General features: G+C 43.1%; 1 protein-coding gene across 1 annotated transcript in view; it reads left to right on the plus strand.

Annotated features, from left to right (window-relative positions):
• Positions 1-1,004: 1,004 nt before the first annotated feature.
• The window catches only part of LVRN (laeverin), a 91,867-nt gene continuing 66,905 nt past the window's right edge, over positions 1,005-25,966 (plus strand). Inside the window, exon 1 of the mRNA XM_072140970.1 lies at positions 1,005-1,922. Within this exon, the coding sequence (XP_071997071.1) occupies positions 1,171-1,922 (752 nt within the window). The 5' untranslated portion in view covers positions 1,005-1,170. The remainder of the gene's footprint in view (positions 1,923-25,966) is intronic.

Raw genomic sequence — 25,966 nt, forward strand, 5'->3', positions numbered from 1 at the left:
GGAAATAGCACTTTTAGTTTCCGACTTTCTAAGTAAATGTGCCCCAATACATATACCTAGCCCTTGGCTTCATCCACACCCTCTCCTATAAAGCAAAAGAACATACATCTACTTTAAAAAAAAAATATGATAAATCTGATCTGCAGTCCCAGACACAGCCCATATGCAAGAGTGGCGCTGTGATAGCTGTAACAATAGAAAAAGAGACAAAGTGACCATGACTACCTTATACTATAAGGTACAGAAATATGTGTGAACAGCCAGCTCACACCAACAGTCCAGTTATTGCTGTATATTATGGGCAAGATCTGTGTGTATGACCAAGTCTAATGAATAGAGCTTGAGCTTTTGTGCTGCCATTGCACTGTACTCTCCATGATGACTGTCTATAAGAATAGTGCATAAACTAACAACATGAAGCTATCCCTATTCAGAGTTTACATCTCCCTTTTCCTGTGGATAGGACTGTACTAAAGATTTGTCCTATTTATCAGTTTAGTTACAATCTGACAACTTTCAGTCCTATATTATATATTATATTTAGTCCTATAGTCTACAAATACAAATGTCTATTTTCTATATCTATAAGGCAGAATTCACAAGAAAATGAAGTAGATCTTAGGTGGAGTTTTCTGTCATCTAGTTATCTAGTACATTGTTTTCCTGTGACGAAAGTAAGTAAAATAAGATGCCACAGCTGCAATAATAAGACAAAGCCCCTAAGAGTGCACCTCCAGGGGACATAGAGTAAGTGGTGCTGGGTACAGCCATGGAGGATCTGTGTTTTCTTATCTTGATTCATCTTCTGCATTGTTCTTGATATCACCCTTCCTTTCTATGTAATTATTTCCATTTCTTCTATTCATGTTGCATAGTTTTCCTGTGGGCTGGGTCCTGTCTATGACATGATTGCTGCATGGGGAGCTGTTGTGTGCTGTGTATCATTTGCAGGAGTTCCCCCTCTAGCTGCTGCTCATGTAGTATATGTATATATATATATATATATATATATATGTATATATCTGTGGATCCAGACTAGAGAAGCTTTTCTCTTCCTCCTGTTGCACATTCTCCAGCCCCAAAATCTATGGAGCAATCGCCTGCCCCCCTGTGACACACCCAGCACTGAGTGTACAGCAGAGCCCAGGACTCATCTCAGGACTCTGCACCATGGGACCCAAGACTTCCTCTGGCTTCTACCTGAGCAGGACGTCTGCTGCCCTGCTGGCACTGCTGCTGGCTGCCCTGCTGCTGGCACTGATAGTGCTGGCATCTCTGTATGCACGGACTAGAGGAGCTGAGCTGGCACTGCCTGCCACTGAGGACCCCTCCTGTCATAACCTGACGACCCCTCCTGTTACCTTTACCTCACCTCCAGATGCCACAGGGCGACCCGGTATATGGGACAACCCCAGGCTACCCCCCGACCTGGTGCCTCTACACTACGACCTGGAGCTGTGGCCAAGGACAGAACCTGATGCTGGGGGTAACTACCCCCTGTCTGGGCAGGTGAACATCACCATCACCTGTGTACATGGCACAGACATCGTGCTGCTGCATAGCTCCAATCTGAACATTACCCTGGCACAGCTGGCACCACTCACTACAGGGTTAAACTACAAGAGTCAGCAAACTGAGGGCAAACAGTGGCACAAACTAAATAATGCTGTCAGAACCTACCTCCATAAAGAAAAGGTGCCCTCACACTTACAAGACACACATGCCAGCTCCCTGGACCATGGGCAGAGCTTTAATATCACCAACCTATGGCATTCTGAGGTCCATCAGTACCTGGTGCTGGAGCTGGAGAGACCCCTGCTAGCAGGTAACCTGTACCTTCTGCAGCTGGACTACCAAGGCTTCCTGAGTGTGGACTACTCAGGACTCTTCATAGCAGAATACAAGGACTTTGACATAGACAAGTAAGTGACAAAAAGTGTCAGGAAGGTAGAATCCTATATCTCATGCATAGAAAATGTTACTTTATTTCATGTTATGTTTATATAAGAAGGATACATGATCTGGGCTGTCCACAAATAAGACACACTTATAAGCAAGGCTATGGCTGGGGTGACCTGAGCTCATAGCGGAGACTATATACAATGCTGCATGGATTAGATTTTACATACTTCATATACAAGGCAACTTAGTCAAACTGGGAGAGAAGTTTGGTAAACAAGGGGAGAGGGTAGATTTACATTTTGGCTGCAATAAAGGTAAAATGTATGAGTTGATATTTATGTATATTATTGGTAATGGACATTACCCCCTCCCACCAATAAGAATCTTTATATCTTATGTGTCTAGAGTGGAATACCCCTTTAAAAGGCAGAATGCAGTAAAGGACTAAAAATAAACAGTGACATGAAAATGTAATAAACAGTCCAATTTACATCAATTATGTGTTTTTGGGACTTTTTACATAGTTTCTGTGTATTTAAGCTGGGTGTGAGCTCTATAATATATGGCTTACATCTATAGCATGGTACCGTGGCCATAAAAGAATACGGTTGTGCAAGTGCCTGTGATAAGAATCATCTTTAAAGACTGGAAACATTTGTTATTTAACATATGTTCAAGTGTTTCTAAAGGTTTAAATAAAATCTACCATGAAAATCCAGAATGATAAGCCACATACATTAATTTATAGATCCAGGCACAGTGACTGTGGTAATCTTCTTATATTTGTTATCCATGGCTTCTGGTAACTTTTAAAATTATGCTAATGCTTGGGTGTATTACCACAGCTCCTCCGTGTTGCAGCTACCCAGGATGTTACAGTGTGCAAGGAGAATTCCCTCCTCCCACTGTTCGCTGAAACTTCCTCTGCTACAATAATCTGACATCAAGCAGAAGGAGGGGGAAGTGCTGAGGGAGCAGAGCAGGAGGAAGAGACAGTGAAACAGCAATTGCAGCGTGAAGGGGCTCTGGTAACACCCCCAAAGTCAAAAGTTGATTTTGGAATGAAGGTGTCATGAATAATAAATATAAAAAGATTACCATGGGCACAGTGTCCCTAGTTTATCATGATGGATTTTGATTTTAGATTTTCTTAAAAGCTTTTCTTAAAGGGGACAAGTCACCAGGTTTTACTCCACTACACTAGTAGTTCCCTCTAGTCTGAATTTCCTTTCTAAATTCCTTCTTTTATGTGAAATCCTATATGTTTACCTTACATTTACCATATGAAAAAAAATCTCCCCAAAAGTCAGGAAAATATGACTCTTCTTATCCCATTTTCACATGAGATGAGTCAAGTTTAGTGGTTGCAGGGGTAGTGTCACTATCTTCTATAGTACCCAGAGTATGTCATATTAAAGATAACAGCATCATCTTTCGGATGCCATCAGGCTGACAATACTGTGAGCTACAGAAGTGGACATACAGGCAGTTAAAAAAAGAATATTCATAAATCTAAATGTTTCATAAACGTAGTGTAATCTGAAAACTTTGGGATGGTGTGTGCTAAAACTAGTCTTTGATGCAATTTTCTGAGCCTAACAAATAGAAGGTCATAAATAGTTGAAAAATGTGTCCTTACCCTTATTTATTTACTATCTTTCCTCTATAGATACCTATAGATGTGTGTTTTACAATATGCTGCCATCTCACGCCTTCACCCCTGTACTTTTCAGCTTGTACTGTACTTCAATCATATTTACCTAAAGGGTTTTCTACAAGGTACATTTATCATCTATGCAGAAGATAGACAAGAGCTGTGTAATGGCTCGGAGTCCCATAGCTGGAACCACTGAAATATTAGTGTAAAGCCCTCAGCCTTTAGAAAGAGGAGAGCACTGGAGCACTGCCGATCCATGGATATATACTAGACCATCACACTAAATCAAACCCCTTTAAATGGTTAAAAAAACTTGGCCAAATTAAACAGGTCATCTAAGCATTTTATTTAATTGGTCTTGGCTTGATGAGCCACCAGTAATCATCTGGCATTGACAGGAGAAGCTTCACCCAGACAAAGTCACCCCGCTGTGGTCCATGAAAAGGAAAATGTAGTAGAACATGCTGGCTAATAACACGACTGTGTCCACCTACATCCTAAAATACACTGGGCTTGTGTAGGTGATTCTTGGACATGGCTAAAAGAGTGGAGTCCAGGGCTAAGGACCCTGTTCATGAATTCTGTATGACATTACATGAAAATAACCAAACTCATCTTGTCTCCTGTCAGTCTTTCATTGATTGACTCCATCAGGGGGGTAGTGTCAACACATCATCATTGTGTTACCATTGGCAATAACACAAGAAACATAGTTTAATAAATTATGTACACAACAGCAGCGTTAGATGGCAAATATTAATTTACCCTCTCATTTTGTTTCTGCCATTGCATTGGATGATTCTAGGGATCTTCCTTCAAAGTACTATGATCAGCTTTATATACTCTGCTCTATATACGATAGATTGAGCTTTTTTGTGCAAAATCACTTTTGACCTGTGTAAGGGCAACATAAATTCTGCTGTATAGCACACATATAGGGGGTTATTTATCATTAGGCAATCGGTTGCCATGACAGCTTCGGGTCTATGTCAGACCTGAGGCTGCATGCCAGGTGCTCATTGTAATGAATCCTATGCAAAAACTCCATATACTGCAATACAGTTACATTGCAGTATATGGTAGGAACGATCAGAAAATCTAGGGTTAAAGTACCCTAGAGGGTCTAAGAAATAGTGAAAACATTTTTTTTAAAAAAGTTAAAAAAATGTAAAAAATTTATAAAATCTTAAAAATTCAAGTCACACCCCTTTCTCTAGAATGGATACAAAACATAATAAACTGTAAAAATCACAAACACATTAAGTATCGCCGCGTCCCAAAATGCCTGATCTATTAAAATATAAAACAAGTTATTGCTGGCGGTGACCTCCATAACAGAAAATGGCGTCAGAAGATGGCAACAATTTTTTTTCCCTCTCTCGTACACATTTGTTTAATCTTTAAAAATTTATGAAAATGCAATAAAACCTACATAAATTTGGTATCAATGTTATTGTACCGAACCAAAGAACAAAGCAGAGGAGTTATTTGGACTGCACAGTGAAAGTCGTAAAATCTTAGCTCACAAGAATGTCATGCACATGCATATTTTTTTACATTTTTCCACATTTGGAATTTTTTTCCAGCTTCCCAGTACATGGCATAGAATAATATGTAACATCTCAGAAAAGTAAAATTTGTTACGCATAAAATAAGCTCTTACACAGCTCTGTACACAGAAAAATGAAAAAGTTATGGATTTTTGGAGAACGAAAATACCCTGCGTCCTTAAAGGGTGAAAGGGTTTCCCACGAAAGCAAGTTAGGCCCTATCCAATGGAGCTGATGGAGATCTCTGGAGAACTTTAGTCTGAGGAGCGGCGAGGGGTTGGTCGAACCCCTCATTCACGCAATCTATCCCCGGGCATGATTTGAAGATCACCAGGTAAAAAAAATAATGCTATATTCACCTCTGGCCTCTTCTCCCCGTGGCTCCGTCTTCTCTTCCAGCCCGAGCGCACATAATATGACGTGGCCGCATGATGTCATAGTGTATGCATGTGGGCCGGAAGAGGAGAAAACAGAGCGCGGGAAGAAGATGATGGTGGTGAATATACTTTTTTTTCAGGGGAATCAACGTAGACATTTCTGTTGGGGTGGGGGGCTGCTGTGGCCATTTCATTAAAGGGAGCCCTTCTGTTGTGGCCATTTCATTAACGGAGGGGCCCTGCTATGACCATTTCATTAAAGGGGGACTCTACAGTAGACATTTTAATTCTGGGGAGAGGGCTTTGCTGTGGTCATTTTATTAAAGTGACCTCTGCTGTGGCCATTTCATTAAAGGGGGGCTCTGTTGTGGACATTTATTTAAAGGGGGCTCTACAGTGGACATTTAATTATAGTGAATCTATACAGTGGACATTTTAATAAAGTGAGCTCTGCAGTTGACATTTCTTTAAAGGGAGGCTCCACTGTGGACAATTGTTTAAAGGGAGTCTCTGCTGTGGACACTTCATTAAAGCGGGGCTCAGCTGTGAACATTTCTGTAAAGGATAGTACGAGACGGCAATAAAATAAAAGATTTAAAAATAAAGCATGCAAATGGCGGATATCTGGTAGGACTCTAATTATACTAACACAAAGAATAAGGATAACTCAGTTTCTGAAGACAATAGAAGGAGACACTTGGCACTATCCAGTTCTAAGGATCATACCTTAAATCACAACCGGGGCAATGCTAATAGCCGTGGTGGACTCCGGCACAAAATATCCTTCAGTTGTATCACGGCTGGTGGTGCTCTGCTGGCATGAGCATGCAGTCCGGAAAATGTCCAGTAAAAGAAGAAAGGATAAGCGGCACTCACCAATGCTGTGAAGATACTTTATTCTGGGTGCATAGTACAGGGAGGAGCGGGGCCTGGCAACGAGCCGTTTCGCGCCTACTGGCGCATCATCAAGCCAGTAACTCAGTTTCTATTGGTTGATGAACTTCATAAAACAAACCATACAGGACTTCTCCTGAGCTAAACCAATTCTCTAGAATGCCCTAACTTGTACTATTAGACTGATATCCAACTACCAAAGCTTCAAATTTGCCCTAAACACCAATCTTTTAAAGGTAACCTACCATGAGGAGTTAAGACTATAACACGCCCCAGTAGCCCCTGGAATTTATTTGCATATTACTAAAAGCTGGGTTATGATTAGGGGAGAGGCAGGCAGAAGGAATCTATCATCAGATCTAATTCTGATGGTAGATTGCCCATGGTAGATTTTCTTTATGGATGGTCTATCATACCTGTGAACTGCATGTAACTTCTCGCCCTTTTCACTAACCTCCCCTGATTTCTTCTCCCTGCCGGCACTTGATACCATTGAACCCTTCATCCTCATAGACTTTAAGCTCATGTGAGCAGGGCCCTCACTCAAACTGTATTATTTGACCATGTTATTACTCTATAATGCCTATATACTGTATATATCACCCATGATAAACATAAAGATTTATTAATTTAAATGTTTATGCAAAGTGAATGAATGAAAGAGTAATGAAATGAATAGACACACTTTTCCCAGTTTTTGACAGATCTCAACAGGGACATTGGGACAGATTTACTTACCCGGTCCATTCGTGATCCAGCGGCGCGTTCTCTGCAGTGGATTTGGGTCCGGCCGGGATTCACTAAGGCAGTTCCTCCGACGTCCACTAGGTGTCGCTGCTGTGCTGAAGACCATCGGAATGCACTGAAGTTCACCATCCTATCGTGGGTGAAGGTAAGCGCGTGTGGAGACACTTTTTTTTTTAAAAATGCGGTGGTTTTTCCGAATCAGTCAGGTTTTCGTTCGACCACGCCCCCGATTTCCGTTGCGTGCATTCCGGCGCCGATGCGATTGTGTGCGCAAAAATCCTGGGGAAATTCAGGAAAAAATCGCTGCAAATCGGAAATATTCAGGTAACACGTCGGGAAAACGTGGGCCCTTAGTAAATGACCCCCATTGTTCCAAACATCTTGGAGAAGAACCCACATATCTGCTGTAGATTCTCATATTTTCAGAATCTTCTGTGCCTTTGTGTAATCCTAAATACACTGGATGATATTGAGATCAACAACCATTTCACAACTTACAAGTCTCCTTGTTCTTCATTACAACCAAGACAGTAGAAGATAGACATGGCTCGGAGTCATTGTCCTCCTGCAGAAATTCTTCTTATCACTTCTACTAACACTTCTATTTTTGAAAGCATTCTTACTTTGCAGCTTTTTTTCACACCTGCCTAAAACTTTTGCACAATACTATAAATATATAATGTATCACCTTTATAATAAAAAAGAAATATAGGCTGCAAAGCAGACACCTCTTCATACAGTGTGTTGTGTATTAATTGGTCTCTTATGAATGCCTCAGTTTGATGATATTTAAGCCCAGATATCAACACATATAATCACACGTTGCTGCTATAGACAAGATAATCACTTGAAGAAGCTCTGCTTTTAGCTAGTTAAAAATATTTGTAAATTACATCTTCATAAAGACAGATGGAGCTTTGTAGTAAATTAATTGAAATGTTTTGGAACTTTCAATGTGTATTTTTGTCTAAAAATAAGAATAGCTGCGCATGAACATGAAATGTTCTCAGGTTGCAAACAATCCATGGTCCGTTTTGCGGCACATATGTCATCTGTGTGTAACCAGCTTCTGAGACATATGTATTCAAATATACCCCCTTTGTCATCCACAAAAAAAATGGATAGCACACAGGTATTTGCCTTCTTCTGGATCAGCCTGGTATAATAGGTCAGACTTGATAGATTGATGTCTTTTGCTAACCTTATTTACTATGATACTATAATAGACAACAACTATAACACTGCCAACAACAAATACATCACAATACTTAGGGGCGTAACTAAAGTGGTAGCAGCCATAGCAGCGGCTATTGGGCCCGCGGTATCAGGGGGCTAGATTATCTGACCTTAGAGTGGGGGATGTGCACCATTATATACATAAAATGCAGTTTGCTTCACTGATGATTCATCTGGGCCATTATCTTTTGGAATCCTGAACATATTCTTATAATCACACTCATTTATTTGGTATCTTTTATTTAAGCTGGTCCAGTACATTTGTCCACAAGTGTCAAACCTGAAGGCGGGGTGTACTGCCCAAGAGTATAAATGACACATCTCATTTGATTGTTGCTGTGCTATAGATACATTTGTTTTTTTTTTTGTTTTAACCCCTAGAGGGCTCAGAATTCCCTTTTTAAATCCCTACCTTCCAAAATCCATAACCTTTTACAGAGATATTTGAGGGTTTTTGTCTGCAGGACAAATTGTACTTCCCAGTGTCCCCGTGCAATGTTAACACTTCCCCTATTCTTTGGTCAGTGTGACCATAAACGTAATACATTTATATAGGTTTGTAGAGTCGTTTGTTAAGATTTGTTTAAGTTTATTAAAGACATGCGGATGTTTTTACTGGTATGGTTTGGGAAACTGTAGGACCTTTTGATCACTTTTTGTTCAAATTGATATGGGTGACAAAATGGTAAAAAAAATAATTCATTTGGACATTTAAACTATTACTTGTGTAGGTTAACTACTATTATATTTTGATATTTTGATCAGGCATATTGGGACAAGGTGTATAGATTTATTTATTTTCTTCATATACAGGCAGTCCCCGGGTTACATACAAGATAGGGTCTGGAGGTTTGTTCTTAAGTTGAATTTGTATGTAAGTCGAAACTGTATATTTTATAATGGAAGTTCTAGACAATTTTTTTTTTCTTTTGCCCCAGTGACAATTGGAGTTTCAAAATTTTTGGTGTAATTGGACCAAGAATTATCAATAAAGCTTCATTACAGACATCTTACAGCTGATCATTGCAGTCTGGGACTATAGTAAAGCATCCAGAGAGCTTCACCAGAGGTCACAGTGGGCAGAGGGGTCCGTCTGTAACTATGGGTTGTCTGTAAGTCGGGTGTCCTTAAGTAGGGGACCGCCTGTATGTTGTATGGAAATTTGAGCAATATTGATAATTTTTTTTACAATTTTAAATACATTTTTACATTTGTTTTACAGGTTTTTTTTTTTTTTTACAGTTTTTGAGTCTGATAGATTATAAAATATACTGGAATACAAATGTATTAGCAACCAATGACCCCCCCCCACCATATTGGTGGGGCACTAATATGGCGGCACACCAATATGGCAATGCCCCTTGTGGTGTAGCGGGAGGGTTCTATCATGGCACCTGGTTAACTACCAGGACTGAATGGGGCACATTTACTTACCCGGTCCATTCACGTTCCAGCGGCGGCTTCTCGGACGAGCGTTCGGGTCTTCCGGCGATTCATGAAGGTCCTGCGCCCGATGTCCACCAGGTGTCGCTGCTGCGCCGAGGTCCGCCGAGTTTCTTCGGAGTTCACTGATCTCTTCCTGGTGCATGTGAGTATGGTCCGTGCGACCAATTTTTTGTTTTAAATGCGGCAATTTTTCCGAATCCGTCGGGTTTTCGTTCAGCCACGCCCCCCGATTTCCGTTGCGTACATGCCGGCGCCGATGCGCCACAATCCGATCACGTGCGCCAAAAACCCGGGGCAATTCATGGAAAATCGGTGCAAATCGGAAATATTCGGGTAACACGTCGGGAAAACGCGAATTGGGCCCTTAGTAAATGACCCCCAATGTGTCAGTTTGCATATAACTGAGCATATTATAATACAGCAGACACCTGTTGTCTATGTGAAGATCTCAGATGGTGAGCTCTCGCCCTACATCCATAACCAAACCATAATGTACAATTATTTTATGATGCAGCTTAATATTATATATATGCACTAGAGATGAGCGAGCACTAAAATGCTCGGGTACTCGTTATTCGAGACGAACTTTTCCCGATGCTCGAGTGCTCGTTTCGAGTAACGAGCCCCATTGAAGTCAATGGGAGACTCGAGCATTTTTCAAGGGGACCAAGGCTCTGCACAGGGAAGCTTGGCCAAACACCTGGGAACCTCAGAAAAGGATGGAAACACCACGGAAATGGACAGGAAACAGCAGGGGCAGCATGCATCGATGCCTCTGAGGCTGCTTAATCGCACCATTATGCCAAAATTATGGGCAACAGCATGGCCATGACAGAGTTACCGAATGAGGCTAGATAGCATCTAAAACATCCAATAATTGACCCTGACACTATAGGGGACGGCATGCAGAGGCAGCGGCAGCGGCAGCAGCGGCAGGCTAGAGAGTGTCATGGCAACATACCCTAAATGGACTCAGGCTTCAAACCAATGGGTGGCAGAGAGGAACCAAAGGAGGTGAGCAAGAAGCGCTCAAATAATATCGGTACATGATAAAAGTTTGCCAGTATATTTTGTGGATTACACAGCAGGGTGGCGACAAAGTTAACATGGAAGCCATGAAAACAATCCAAAATTCTGCCTGACACAGCTCGTTTGATAAGGGGACCATGTATGGAGGCAGTGAACTAGTAGTAGATTAAAGGTGCTGCAGTTAAAACTATGTTAGTTGGATCTTGGCATGGAGCTGGCGCTCCGCTGCCAGGCGAGCTTTCGCCAATCCAAGCCCCTGTCTCTAGGCTACTCCCCAAACAGCACTTCTAAGAACCTTTTGTATAAGATCAAGTGTAGTAGCGTTCTTATAAGTTTGGGATATGGCGGGTGAGGGGAATGTAAACATCTGCGCAAGAAGCGCTGAAATAATATCCGTAAATGAAAAAAGTTTTCCAGTATATTTTGTGGCTTACACAGCACGGTGGCGACAAAGTTAACAAGTTTGATGTGGAATGCCCTGTAATAGCTCTTGGGCGGTGTGCCTTTTATCACCTAGGCTCAGCAGTTTGAGCACCGCCTGCTGTCGCTTAGCGACGGCACTGCTGCTGTGCCTAGAGCTACCGACTGATGGCGCCATGCCCACGGATGGTAATTCGGAGGAGGAGGAGGTGGAGGAGGGGTGGGAGGAGGAGGAGGCATAGTAGGCCTGAAACACCTGGACCGAGGTAGGCCCCGCAATCCTCTGCGTCGGCAGTATATGACCAGCCCCAGGGTCAGACTCGGTCCCAGCCTGCACCAAGTTAAGTGTAGTAGCGTTCTTATAAGTTTGGAATATGGCGGGTGAGGGGAATGTAAACAGATGCGCAAGAAGCGCTGAAATAATATCCGTAAATGGTAAAAGTTTGCCAGTATATTTTGAGGATTACACAGCAGGGTGGCGACAAAGTTAACAAGTTTGTTGTGGAAGCCATGAAAACAACCCAAAATTCTGCCTGACACAGCACGTTTGATAAGGCGGCCATGTATGGAGGCAGTGAACTAGTAGTAGATTAAAGGTGCTGCAGTTAAAACTATGTTAGTTGGTTCTTGGCATGGAGCTGGCGCTCCGCTGCCAGGCGAGCTTTCGCCAATCCAAGCCCCTGTCTCTAGGCTACTCCCCAAACAGCACTTCTAAGAACCTTTTGTATAAGATCAAGTGTAGTAGCGTTCTTATAAGTTTAGGATATGGCGGGTGAGGGGAATGTAAACAGATGCGCAAGAAGCGCTGAAATAATATCCGTAAATGGTAAAAGTTTGCCAGTATATTTTGAGGATTACACAGCAGGGTGGCGACAAAGTTAACAAGTTTGTTGTGGAAGCCATGAAAACAACCCAAAATTCTGCCTGACACAGCACGTTTGATAAGGCGGCCATGTATGGAGGCAGTGAACTAGTAGTAGATTAAAGGTGCTGCAGTTAAAACTATGTTAGTTGGTTCTTGGCATGGAGCTGGCGCTCCGCTGCCAGGCGAGCTTTCGCCAATCCAAGCCCCTGTCTCTAGGCTACTCCCCAAACAGCACTTCTAAGAACCTTTTGTATAAGATCAAGTGTAGTAGCGTTCTTATAAGTTTAGGATATGGCGGGTGAGGGGAATGTAAACAGATGCGCAAGAAGCGCTGAAATAATATCCGTAAATGGTAAAAGTTTGCCAGTGTATTTTGTGGATAACACAGCAGGGTGGCGACAAAGTTAACAACTTTGATGTGGAATCCATGAAAACAACCCAAATTTCGGCCTGACACACCTCGTTTGATAAAGGGACGATGTATGGAGGCAGCTATATGGACGACTTTTGGAGGTAGCAATGGAGACAACGTGTGGAGGCTGCTATGGAGACAATTCAATTTGGATAGTGCCTGTATGTGGCAGTCCAAAAAAGTTTTCAAACCAGAGGAGCAGGTAGGTGGCCCTCCATAAAAATTGAATAGATTGAGTGCCTGTATGTGGCAGTCCAAAAAAGTTTTCAAACCAGAGGAGCAGGTAGGTGGCCCTCCAGAAAAATGGAATAGATTGAGTGCCTGTATGTGGCAGTCCAAAAAAGTTTTCAAACCAGAGGAGCAGGTAGGTGGCCCTCCATAAAAATGGAATAGATTGAGTGCCTGTATGTGGCAGTCCAAAAAAGTTTTCAAACCAGAGGAGCAGGTAGGTGGCCCTCCATAAAAATTGAATAGATTGAGTGCCTGTATGTGGCAGTCCAAAAAAGTTTTCAAACCAGAGGAGCAGGTAGGTGGCCCTCCAGAAAAATGGAATAGATTGAGTGCCTGTATGTGGCAGTCCAAAAAAGTTTTCAAACCAGAGGAGCAGGTAGGTGGCCCTCCAGAAAAATTGAATAGATTGAGTGCCTGTATGTGGCAGTCCAAAAAAGTTTTCAAACCAGAGGAGCAGGTAGGTGGCCCTCCAGAAAAATTGAATAGATTGAGTGCCTGTATGTGGCACTCCCAAAAATTGTTTAAAACAGAGGACCGGGTCGGTGGCCCTCCATAAAAATTAAATGCATAAAGTACTATAGCTAGAGCCAGTGGGCCCTGTCAAAAAATAGCCAGTTTCCTCTGCTTTACTGTACAAAGAGGAGGAGAAGGAGGAAAATGAGGAGGAGGAGGAGTGGATAAATTATTCAGGTTGAGCTTCCTTCACCTGGTGGAGATTGGAAATTAGGAGAAATCCAGGCTTTATTCATCTTGATAAGCGTCAGTCTGTCAGCGCTGTCAGTCGACAGGCGTGTACGCTTATCGGTGATGATGCCACCAGCTGCACTGAAAACCCGCTCGGACAAGACGCTAGCGGCAGGGCAGGCAAGAACCTCCAAGGCGTACAGCGCCAGTTCATGCCACATGTCCAGCTTTGAAACCCAGTAGTTGTAGGGAGCTGTGTGATCATTTAGGACGATGGTATGGTCAGCTACGTACTCCCTCACCATCTTTATGTAAAGATCAGCCCTACTCTGCCGAGACTGGGGACAGGTGACAGTGTCTTGCTGGGGTGACATAAAGCTGGCAAAAGCCTTGTAAAGCGTACCCTTGCCAGTGCTGGACAAGCTGCCTGCTCGCCTACTCTCCCTCGCTACTTGTCCCGCAGAACTGCGCACTCTGCCGCTAGTGCTGTCAGAAGGGAAATACTGTTTCAGCTTGTGCACCAGGGCTTGCTGGTATTCATGCATTCTCACACTCCTTTCCTCTCCAGGGATGAGAGTGGAAAGATTTTGCTTGTACCGTGGGTCCAGGAAAGTGAACACCCAGTAATCGGTGCTGGAATAAATTCTTTGAACGCGAGGGTCACGGGATAGGCAGCCTAGCATGAAATCTGCCATATGCGCCAGAGTACCAACGCGTAAGAATTCACTCCCCTCACTGGCCTGACTGTCCATTTCCTCCTCCTCCAACTCCTCCAACTCCTCTTCTTCTGCCCATACACGCTCAACAGTGAAGGACTCAACAATGGTCCCCTCTTGTGTCTCGCCAACATTCTCCTCCTCTTCCTCCTCATCCTCCTCCACCTCCACCTCCTCCGATATGCGCTGAGAAACAGACCTAAGGGTGCTTTGGCTATCAACAAGGGAATCTTCTTCCCCCGTCTCTTGTGAGGAGCGCAAAGCTTCCGACTTCATGCTGACCAGAGAGTTTTTCAACAGGCCAAGCAGCGGGATGGTGAGGCTGATGATGGCGGCATCGCCACTGACCATCTGTGTTGACTCCTCAAAGTTACTCAGCACCTGACAGATATCAGACATCCACGTCCACTCCTCATTGTAGACTTGAGGAAGCTGACTGACCTGACTACCAGTTCTGGTGGAAGTTGACATCTGGCAGTCTACAATCGCTCGGCGCTGCTGGTAAACTCTGGATAACATGGTCAGTGTTGAATTCCACCTCGTGGGCACGTCGCACAACAGTCGGTGAGCGGGCAGTTGGAGGCGGCGCTGTGCTGCCCTGAGAGTGGCAGCATCTGTGCTGGACTTCCTGAAATGCGCACAGATGCGGGGCACCTTCGTGAGCAAATCAGACAGATTGGGGTATGTCTTGAGGAAACGCTGAACTATCAGATTTAACACATGGGCCAGGCATGGCACATGTGTCAGTCTGCCGAGTTGCAGAGCAGCCACCAGGTTACGGCCGTTGTCACACACAACCATGCCTGGCTTCAGGTTCAGCGGTGCCAGCCACAGATCAGTCTGCGCCGTGATGCCCTATAATAGTTCTTGGGCGGTGTGCCTTTTATCGCCTAGGCTCAGCAGTTTGAGCACCGCCTGCTGTCGCTTAGCGACGGCACTGCTGCTGTGCCTAGAGCTACCGACTGATGGCGCCATGCCCACGGATGGTCGTTCGGAGGAGGAGGTGGAGGAGGGGTGGGAGGAGGAGGAGGCATAGTAGGCCTGAAACACCTGGACCGAGGTAGGCCCCGCAATCCTCGGCGTCGGCAGTATATGACCAGCCGCAGGGTCAGACTCGGTCCCAGCCTCCACCAAGTTAACCCAATGTGCCGTCAGCGATATATAGTGGCCCTGCCCGGCAGCACTCGTCCATGTGTCCGTGGTCAGGTGGACCTTGTCAGAAACGGCGTTGGTCAGGGCACGGATTATGTTGTCTGACACGTGCTGGTGCAGGGCTGGGACGGCACATCGGGAAAAGTAGTGGCGGCTGGGGACCGAATACCGAGGGGCGGCCGCCGCCATGAGGCTGCGAAAGGCCTCGGTCTCTACTAGCCTATAGGGCAGCATCTCCAGGCTTAGCAATCTGGAGATGTGCACATTAAGCCCTCGCCGCAGGAGCCCTCGCCACGGGAGCTTCACTAGTTGACACATTTGGCGCTGATGCACCAGCTCTCGCCCTGCCTCTCCGTCTGGCCCCACCACTGCCTCTTCCAACCTGTTCTGGTCGAGGACTCTCCTCCGTCTCAGAAGCACTGTGTTCACCCGGCCTCTCAACCCAGCTTGGGTCTGTCACCTCATCATCCTCCGATCCCTCAGTCTGCTCCCCCCTCGGACTTCCTGCCCTGACAACAACTTCCCCACTGTCTGACAACCGTGTCTCCTCATCGTCGGACACCTCTTTACACACTTCTTCCAGTACGTCAACAAGGTCATCATCACCCACAGACTGCGACTGGTGGAAAACCTGGGCATCGGAAAATTGCTCATCAGCAACCGGACAAGTGGTTTGTGACTGTGGGAAGGGTCCAGAAAACAGTTCCTCAGAGTATGCCGGTTCAAATGGCAAATTTTGCTGGGAGGGGGCAGACTGGGGGGGAGGAGGCTGAGGTGCAGGAGCTGGAGGAGTGCCGATTTCGGTGACATGGGTGGACTGCGTGGAAGACTGACTGGTGGACAAATTGCTCGAAGCATTGTCGGCAATCCACGACATCACCTGTTCGCACTGTTCTGGCCTCAACAGTGCTCTACCACGAGTCCCAGTAACTTCAGACATGAACCTAGGGAGTGTAGCTCTGCGGCGTTCCCCTGCTCCCTCATAAGCAGGTGGTGTCTCACCCAGCCCAGGACCACGGCCTCTGACCCCTGCAGTAGTTGGACGCCCACGTCCCCGCCCTCGTCCTCTACCCCTAGCCCTCGGGTTAAACATTTTGAAAATGAGAGTTATAACTTTAATTTTTTTTTTAACTTTTTTTTCTGTTTTTTTTTTTTTGTGTGTTTTTTAGTTTTTAAAACCAAACGATGCTATCCTATTGCTATGGCTATTTTCTAGCCAAGTATGAAAGCACACTGCTATGCCAGATGAGATGACACTGAGTTATTAAAAAAATAAACGTAAAATAAAAAAGGAAATGGCAGACTGTGCCTAATTGAAATCCAACCCCGGGCCCTAATAGATTTTCCCACTTCGGTCTTTGCGATGGATATGTGCGTCACTAAGCGCAAAACACAGTGGTCGCAAGTCTCACTCCAAATTGCTCACAATTTGCTAGTAGATGCACTGCAGCAACTACAGCCACCAGCAGATCAACCAGAAATCAAATATATATAACGCTACTGTAGGCGTAAGTAAGCCGTTTGGATTCTCCTATGGCTATTTTCTAGCCAAGTATTAAAGCACACTACTATGCCAGATGAGATGACGCTGAGTTATGAAAAAAATAAACGTAAAATAAAAAAGGAAATGGCAGACTGTGCCTAATTGAAATACAACCCCGGGCCCTAATAAATTTTCCCACTTCGGTCTTTGCGATGGATATGTGTGTCACTAAGCGCAAAACACAGTGGTCGCAAGTCTCACTCCAAATTGCTCACAATTTGCTAGTAGATGCACTGCAACAACTACAGCCACCAGCAGATCAACCAGAAATCAAATATATATAACGCTACTGTAGGCGTAAGTAAGCCGTTTGGATTCTCCTATGGCTATTTTCTAGCCAAGTATTAAAGCACACTACTATGCCAGATGAGATGACGCTGAGTTATGAAAAAAATAAACGTAAAATAAAAAAGGAAATGGCAGACTGTGCCTAATTGAAATACAACCCCGGGCCCTAATAAATTTTCCCACTTCGGTCTTTGCGATGGATATGTGCGTCACTAAGCGCAAAACACAGTGGTCGCAAGTCTCACTCCAAATTGCTCACAATTTGCTAGTAGATGCACTGCAACAACTACAGCCACCAGCAGATCAACCAGAAATCAAATATATATAACGCTACTGTAGGCGTAAGTAAGCCGTTTGGATTCTCCTATGGCTATTTTCTAGCCAAGTATTAAAGCACACTACTATGCCAGATGAGATGACGCTGAGTTATGAAAAAAATAAACGTAAAATAAAAAAGGAAATGGCAGACTGTGCCTAATTGAAATACAACCCCGGGCCCTAATAAATTTTCCCACTTCGGTCTTTGCGATGGATATGTGCGTCACTAAGCGCAAAACACAGTGGTCGCAAGTCTCACTCCAAATTGCTCACAATTTGCTAGTAGATGCACTGCAACAACTACAGCCACCAGCAGATCAACCAGAAATCAAATATATATAACGCTACTGTAGGCGTAAGTAAGCCGTTTGGATTCTCCTATGGCTATTTTCTAGCCAAGTATTAAAGCACACTACTATGCCAGATGAGATGACGCTGAGTTATTAAAAAAATAAACGTAAAATAAAAAGAAACTGGCAGACTGTGCCTAATTGAAATCAAACCCCTAATAAATTTTCCCACTTTGGTGTTTGAGGTGGATATGTGTGTCACTAAGAGCTAAACACAACGGTAGCAAGTCCCCCTGCTAATTCCTCACAATATGGTACTAGCTGCACTACTAGTGCCAGCAAGCCCAGCCACAAGCAAATAAAAAAAAAAAGTATAACGTTATTGTAGCCCTAAGAAGGGCTGTTGGGTTCTTGTAGAATCACTCCTGCCTAACAGTAAGCTAATAGAACACCCTAACGCTTTCCCTGACCAGCAGCATCTCTCTCCCTAGCGGCATCCAGACAGAGAATGATCCGAGCAGCGCGGGCAGCGGCTAGTCTATCCCAGGGTCACCTGATCTGGCCAGCCAACCACTGCTATCGACGTGTAAGGGTACCACGTCATGCTGGGTGGAGTGCAGAGTCTTCTGGCTTGTGATTGGCTCTGTTTCTGGCCGCCAAAAAGCAAAACGGCGGGAGCTGCCATTTTCTCGAGCGGGCGAAATACTCGTCCGAGCAACGAGCAGTTACGAGTACGCTAATGCTTGATCGAGCATCAAGCTCGGACGAGTATGTTCGCTCATCTCTAATATGCACCTGTTTTAAAGAACTTTATATTCTGTATTAGCTTATACTAGTCAAGGGGTGGGTGGGTACCTGTTATTTTCAATGAGTCTGTGTTTTCAAAGAAAATAAAAAGTTTCTGCTCCATTGCTTAAAATGAGTTAATTCATAAAAAAGCTCTTCTCTTGGACAGATGGACAGATTTAAAGAAGGGAAACTGGACAGCCACACAGCGTTGATGAAGTGGTATATGTAATTTAGTGTTTTGTACTTAGTGACTGTTGCTTAAAATAACAACATAAACTGCTCATTTTGAGCCATTACAGGTTCCAGGAGGAGCAGTATTCTACTTCGGCCTACCATCAGTTCCGTAAGGAGTGACATGTACCGCTATCAGATTATAGTTTTCAACAGATTGGGCATCATTGTTATAAAAAGAATTTGACGTCTGCTAAATGAAGGGGACACTTCTTAAATACCGTACCTGTGCAAGCCGTTTTAGCCTAAAAGAACGTGCACCTTCCGACAAAAGTGCGGTGCAAAGCCCTTAGTAAATGTGCCCAATGTGTTTCACAGTATGTAAAGAAATGTCATGCAAAAAAAAGGCAAAATCCAATTTATATACCAAGCTTTTTGTCAACCAGGAAACTTAGTTACAGATTAAATAAATGGGGGTGAATTTGATTTGAAAGATTCGATTTTATCATAGATGTTTTAGCATCTGAATATTTCTATATTAGCCAAGTAAGTTGAAAATTAGCGCTTTATGCCCTTTCTGTATATTTTCCATTTATTAGTATATGTTCTAGTAGATTGCTCCCTATCAATTAGTTCCTGCATGGAGATGTCACGGATCACTGGAAGGAACACTGATGTATTAGCGGCAAGCGTTGTGTGGTGTGTTCATGGATGAGAGATTTTGGTATTTGCAGGTAAAGTAGTGCTGAGTTGAACAGTCTGGCATAGCTCAATTTGTTATTAGGCACAACATATTAATGTGTCAAGGTATTAGAATAGCAGATTCTGCTGCAACATTATCCACCACTAAAATACTCTAAATGTGTCTGTTTTAGCTATACTAAAGTACACTTCACCTTTTAAGAAACTTTTCAGAAATCAGTTATTCGATGTATATGCTTAAGGCTCCATGTACACATCTGCAAATCCCAGCAGTGAGCTAGCCACAAACACGGCAGCTTACTGCCATAGCTATGCATTGTGCACAGCCAGCCCGGGGCCGTACCGCAAAAGGCTGGGCATGTCCAATTCATGTCTGGCTTGGGGCACAGCAGCTCATCCCCTCCTTCTGCAGCCAGTTTGCAGCTCACGGCACACTTCTGCTCATGCGGACATATGCATGGAACCTAAGGATCAGCACTGCTGCGGCAGTGAAAAACCTTTATTATATTTTGATTGGCATTTTCGGATGTGGTGATACCTAAACTGTTAATGATTTTTAATGTTTATTTATATTTTTATGACTTCTGGGGAAAGGGGGGGGGTGATTTGAGTTTTTAGGGTTTTTTTAAACTTTTTTTATTTTTACTATTTTTTAGACCCCCCTAGGGTTTCTTAACCCTAGGTTGTCTGATTGATCCTACCATATACTGCGATAATTGAACATTGTAATGAATGGGTTAAAATGAGACAGCCTCGGGTCTTCAGAGGCTGTCATGGCAATCCATCGCCGCTCGCCGATAACACCATCTTATTGAAGCCACCGATAGATTTGCCGGCGGCGATGGACGGGATAACATACCGATTGCGGTTGTTACTGGTAAGTGTTTGCTACAATTTGCTCACTCCATGCATCCGCAGCCGACCCATGACATGCTATTATGTCATGGGTCGTTAAAGGGTACAATTAGTTGTTGTATATCATATATAGCACCCTCTAATTAATTTACAGCTGTGTTTAAGGATGTGTTCACATGATGCTTTTATATTGTGTTTTCAAACTCAGTACAAATGCATCAGGCAAAACTTATCAAGATACACATATATGAATGCGCTGCCAAACACAAAGCTAACGCATCGTGTGAGGCCCAATATACAATGTCCTCTAATCTTTTTATGGCACCCTGTTATGTACAGACCCCCCTCTAGTTAATATACAACCCCTAATGATTTTATATGCAGTATACAGATCCCACTTTAACTTAGGCCTCCATATATGCATTTATGCAAACCCCCCTCCCCAAATATATTATTTTCAGTTTCATTAAAATCCAGTCCCTATATACACCTCACCACCAAGTTTAATTATATAGTACCCTACACAGACAGCCTCGGTTGAATTAAAATCTGTCCCTTATATACAGTCCTCAACAAGTTTACATACATAGAATACTACATATGCAGCCCACATATGCAGATGCCCACAGTTATATACAGCTTCATGTACAGATGAGCCACAAGGTATATTATATAGAGCCCCCCATATAAATACCTAGCCCCAAAACAAAGATTCCCCCAGTTTTATTATATACAGCCCCCCCTACATATTAGTACACAGCCCATAAGTAATATGATGTAAAGCTCCCCATATACATATACCCCCACAGTTATTTATACGCAGGCCCCCTATATTAGTATCCACCTCCACTGTACAAATGCAGCCCCAGTTATCTTATAATAAAGCCCCTTCCATCCCTCCATATTAGAATCCAGCCCCCATATACAGATGCCCCCTCCCTAGGTACAATATATAGCACATATTAGAAACCAGCCCTCTATGATTACCCCCAATGAACATAAAACATATGGCCAGTGGCCAGTGATGCTATGCCGGCAGCTCATCAGTGTAGAGGAACGTTGCTTCTGGCAGGTCTTCCTCCGGCAGCGTCTTCTTTGCCGGAAAGCAGGGGGCTTCATCACGCAGCACTTGTGTCCTGCACTGGATATGGAGCAACGGTGATGTGATGCTCCATCCACTAATTGCGTCTGTGTCTTAAAGGCACAAGGGCAATCAATTTTTTTTGATGGGCTATTCGGGCAGTCGTGGGCTCCCAAATCACCCTCATTCAACATATCAACATGCCGCCCCCACTCAGGGCTCTAGCCTCTGCTGCCTGAAGTAAGATACGCATCTCGCCTCATGGCAGATGCTGCCCTGCCTACATACAGTCAGTGAAATCTGAGACCTCTGTCAGTTTGGTTTCATCTTGCTAGCAAGATAGAAATCAGCAGAGTTAAGAGTGGAGAGCAACATTTGAACGAAAAAGGGAGGAAGATAGGAGACAAAATAAGTGGAGAAAGAAGTAAGATACATGACAAAGATTCTTATGTTCACTTGTACTGTGCAAATTTTGGTGCAAAGTAAGTGACCAATTAAGATTCTTCAATGATGGTTTTCAAACTTTACATTGCAAAGATTGAATTTTGCTGGTCTAATCCATAACTATACACTTTATGCTGCATCATTTTAATATAATATATACAAGAGATTTATTAAAACTAGTTTACAATTGTTAATTGTTGCACTTTAGCCTGCAGAAAAGTCACAGCAGTTTACCTGCAGCTATTTTGTCCTGTGTGGCCAAAGAATTAGAGCTTATCCAGGCAAACACATGATTCTGTGAAATATAGACTAGATATCATGGATAAAATAGTATGCAGGGATGCTGGTGGAGCAGGCAGTCTAAAGTATCTAAACTACTAAACATTCTGTAGCTTGTATTGAAGTCCATATACAGGCAAACTGCAATTTTCAAGCCAAGTTTTAATTAATAGCCTCTAACCTTTGTGCATTAAATATGCATCTCCAGCATGATTGCATCTTGAATATAAATCAATGAACCTGTATGTGTACAGTAAGTTGTTATGTCATAGGAAAATTTAGATTTTATATATGTAGAGTTTAAGAAAAACAATCTGCTACAAACAAATTGCTATCCTTCACTCCACCAACTGGCATATCCAGGAGACTAATGTATGCAACTTCTCTCTGAGAAACTTGCTGATTTTCCTGCTAATTCCAGTCTTTTACTGTAGAACTTTTTTTGGAAGCAGGTCTTGGTATTGGCGGTTGTCAGTATTCCACATTCTCAGAGCATTGAACTGGAGCATGAGGTTTCGATTTGAAATCTTTCCGCTTATTTATCCGCAGTCAGAGGCTCCTGAACAATAATTGCTTCATTATTAAGCGGAGGCTGCACTCCGAATAATATAATGGAAATAACTTTTCAGCGTAATGATATGTTTTTTTGCATATACAATTCTCTTAGATCTGATTTTAAATAGTTGAAAATCATGCAGCTGATGGTCATGCCAGTCTGCTTCTCTAGCAAGAGTCATTTCACACTGTGCATGGCAAGTTAAGAGGCCGGTTGGATAGACTTACTGTTACATTGGCTGAATCGTTTCTATTTGCTTTTGATTGCAAGGAAATGTGAGCACCTAATATGTATTTCCGTGAGACTAATACATTCTATATGCACAACTAGGATGCCTAGGGCAACATACTGGACAAAATTAATGTCAAAAGTTAGCCTAGTTTTATCTAGAAGCTTTTTCCATCTTGTGGGATCCATTTAGACCAGGTCTGACCTGTAGAGTTTTCTGTTGTCTGTGACATTCCCCCCGCCAGCTCCCCAGCTGCCCCATTCTCTGCTCTGCCATGCCCAAAGTGACGTGCAGGGTGGAAAAAGCTCTGAAGTGGCAGAGATGTGGAGATTTACATGACCTCTCTTCCAGAAATCTCCCCCAATATAACTAGAAATCGCTCCCAGTAAAACTAGAAATTTAGGAAAGCAACTTATAGCTTTAGGCTCAGTTCACACAGCAGTATTCTTAAATCCTACAGAAAAAAGTAAGATTTGAACATCCTCTGTACTTTTGACCCACTTTTAAAATTCTGTTGGGTAAAAGTGGCCTATAGGAATGTTCACATGGCAGTATTCCAGTTCTGTGGCCGGCAGACGCAATGTTGTCACATCATCACACACAGTCACAACTGAGAAGTGAAGAGGACTGCTGCTGGGGAAGAAGAATGGTGAGTATCTGATCATTATTAATTTATTTTTTTACAAAGTGGTGGTGGTGGTCTGTAACCAGATGTTCCAAGACCCAAAGGTTGGGGACAACCAAAAATTTTGGCATGAAAAATATTTACAGTATTTTTCGGACAATAAGGCGCACCGGAGTATAAGGCGCACCATCAATAAATGCTTGCCGAAACGTCTAGGTTCATATATAAGGCGCACTGGACTATAAGGCGCACCTTTGATTTCTGAGAAAATCAAAGTTTTTTTTGTAGTCCGAAAAATACATTTCATATATATATATAAATAGATTATATGCAATAGAGTTAAGTATTAATGACCCCTTTCCCTTGTGTTTTAGTAGTCGGGGATTCAGTAGCTCTGCCACTGTGAATACCACTTTATACTTTTGAAAAAACTTTTCCCATTTTTATAGAATTTGACATTTGATATTTCAACTCCTGAAAGACATTTTACATTGTATAACTATTTCTAAGAACAAATGCAAAAGGGACATTTTAAAAAGGTCTCGGGTCAAATATTTTAGACATTAGCGGAAAATGTATTATTAAGAAAATAGGAATTATATTAATCTGATATTGCTTAGAGAGTTTTATTTCGGGACATTGATAGAATTGAGGTAAGGATACAGATAATACGTTTAAGCAAAATTCATGATTGGAAGGGGAAAATTAAGATGAAAATACTTGATTCTAGGAACTGTACAAGATAAAATGACATTGTTTCTAAGGAATTCAGATGTCCTCATTTAAAATATAGACTACAATTTAGAAATCCGGTGGCCTAGAGGTTGTGGAACAATTCAGTAAAAGGTTACAAAACAAACAAGGTACATCCTGAATGTATTATGACATTTGCAAAAAGAACTACCACACAAGTCTAGGTGCAGGCTGACAGAACGGAGAGAATGGGCGAACTTACCCTGCGCTGATCTACAAACTAGAACCTACCAAGGCAGAAACCCCCTTGAAGGTAGGGAGCCTCTGCCACAGGAACGTCCTATCTACCCTGCAAGGCTCTGGGAGGTGAGAGGAACCCAAATAGATCTGTCAGCCGCTGTGGGGTGTTACAGACAGAAAACTGAAGTGTGGGGGTTAGGACAGTCAGTATTCAGATAGAGGGTAAAAACAGGACGAACAACAATGAAACAAACGGTATTCAAGACAGCAAAGAAAACTAAGCAGACACAAGAAAAGAGAACTTAAGATAAACAGACTCAGAACACAGAAGAGTGAGCAGAACCTCCGGGTCACACCAGAGAATACGTCAAGGACAAAAAATGCAAGTCAAGGAATAGTAAACTAGCGAAATACAATACCAGGGAGAAGCAAACAACGCTAAGCGAGAACAGGAGACTGGGAATCCAGCTAGGCTGTGAGTTCCAGAAGGACAAACACTGGCACAGGTGGAAGGACCAGATCCAATTTATGCAGCCTGAGATCCCCCCCAGAATCCCATAGGAGCAGAAAACCAGAATCATTCAGAAGACAGACAGCATTAAATTTCCTGGATGCCTTGCTGTGGACAGGAGGCGGAGCTAGAGCGGAGATGTGCAGAAACTCGGGGAAGATTGCTAGGATTGTCAGCACGGAGGGTGGAAGGACCAGCGGACACAGTGTCCCTTCCAGCAGATCTGACACCACCACTTGAAACTACATGATCCTATAGTTGTCAGTAACAGCTCCTTCCTCTTATGCTCTGCTCCCAGTGATGATCTAACAGACCGCCCTGCTCTGTTACCATAGTAATGATAACTGCCATCACTGCACATTACATCACTGAGATGACGTCTCACCACAACACCGGCCATACTGGATGCACTGCAACCAACCCACTACAGCCAAACATAGTGATGATCACATGACCTGCCCAGGCGGTTGCAGGACATGTGATGTGGACACCTGACCAGTGGCCATCTTCTGTCCTGTGTCTGCTCCGCGTGGAGGAAATCAACGGATTGATTAAAGCGCCAGTAGCAATTTAATTTTTCATTACAGTGCGTGTCCACAACATTTTTCTGATAAGAGGAGCAAAATTTGAAATAACAACTAATTACATCTTAGCTTGTACTTTAAGGACCCATTTGCATATGAATTATGCTAATTCCTGGAATACCCCTTTAACTATTAGATCTGTACAAAAGAGTCTTTTGTTAAAGGATTGTCCAGGACTCTTAAATTATGGCCTTGTCTATTCCAGTCTATGTAATAGCAGCTTATCTTCCGCAAAAGCAAAGCTGGGCCACTACAAAGTAATCAAGTGTCGGACCCCCACTGATACGATAATTAATAGAACCATGACAGATCAAATGTATCACTTTTCTAATTGAATTTTGATTGATTTATGGCTTACCAAATTTTTGTTAAGTTTTACATGTAACAAATATTGTACAAAATACAAAACTTTACTTGATATCAAGAGTTCTAGATATGAGCCATTTCTAC

Source organism: Engystomops pustulosus, chromosome 1 (assembly GCF_040894005.1).
Source record: "Engystomops pustulosus chromosome 1, aEngPut4.maternal, whole genome shotgun sequence".
Classification (NCBI taxonomy): Eukaryota; Metazoa; Chordata; class Amphibia; order Anura; family Leptodactylidae; genus Engystomops; species Engystomops pustulosus.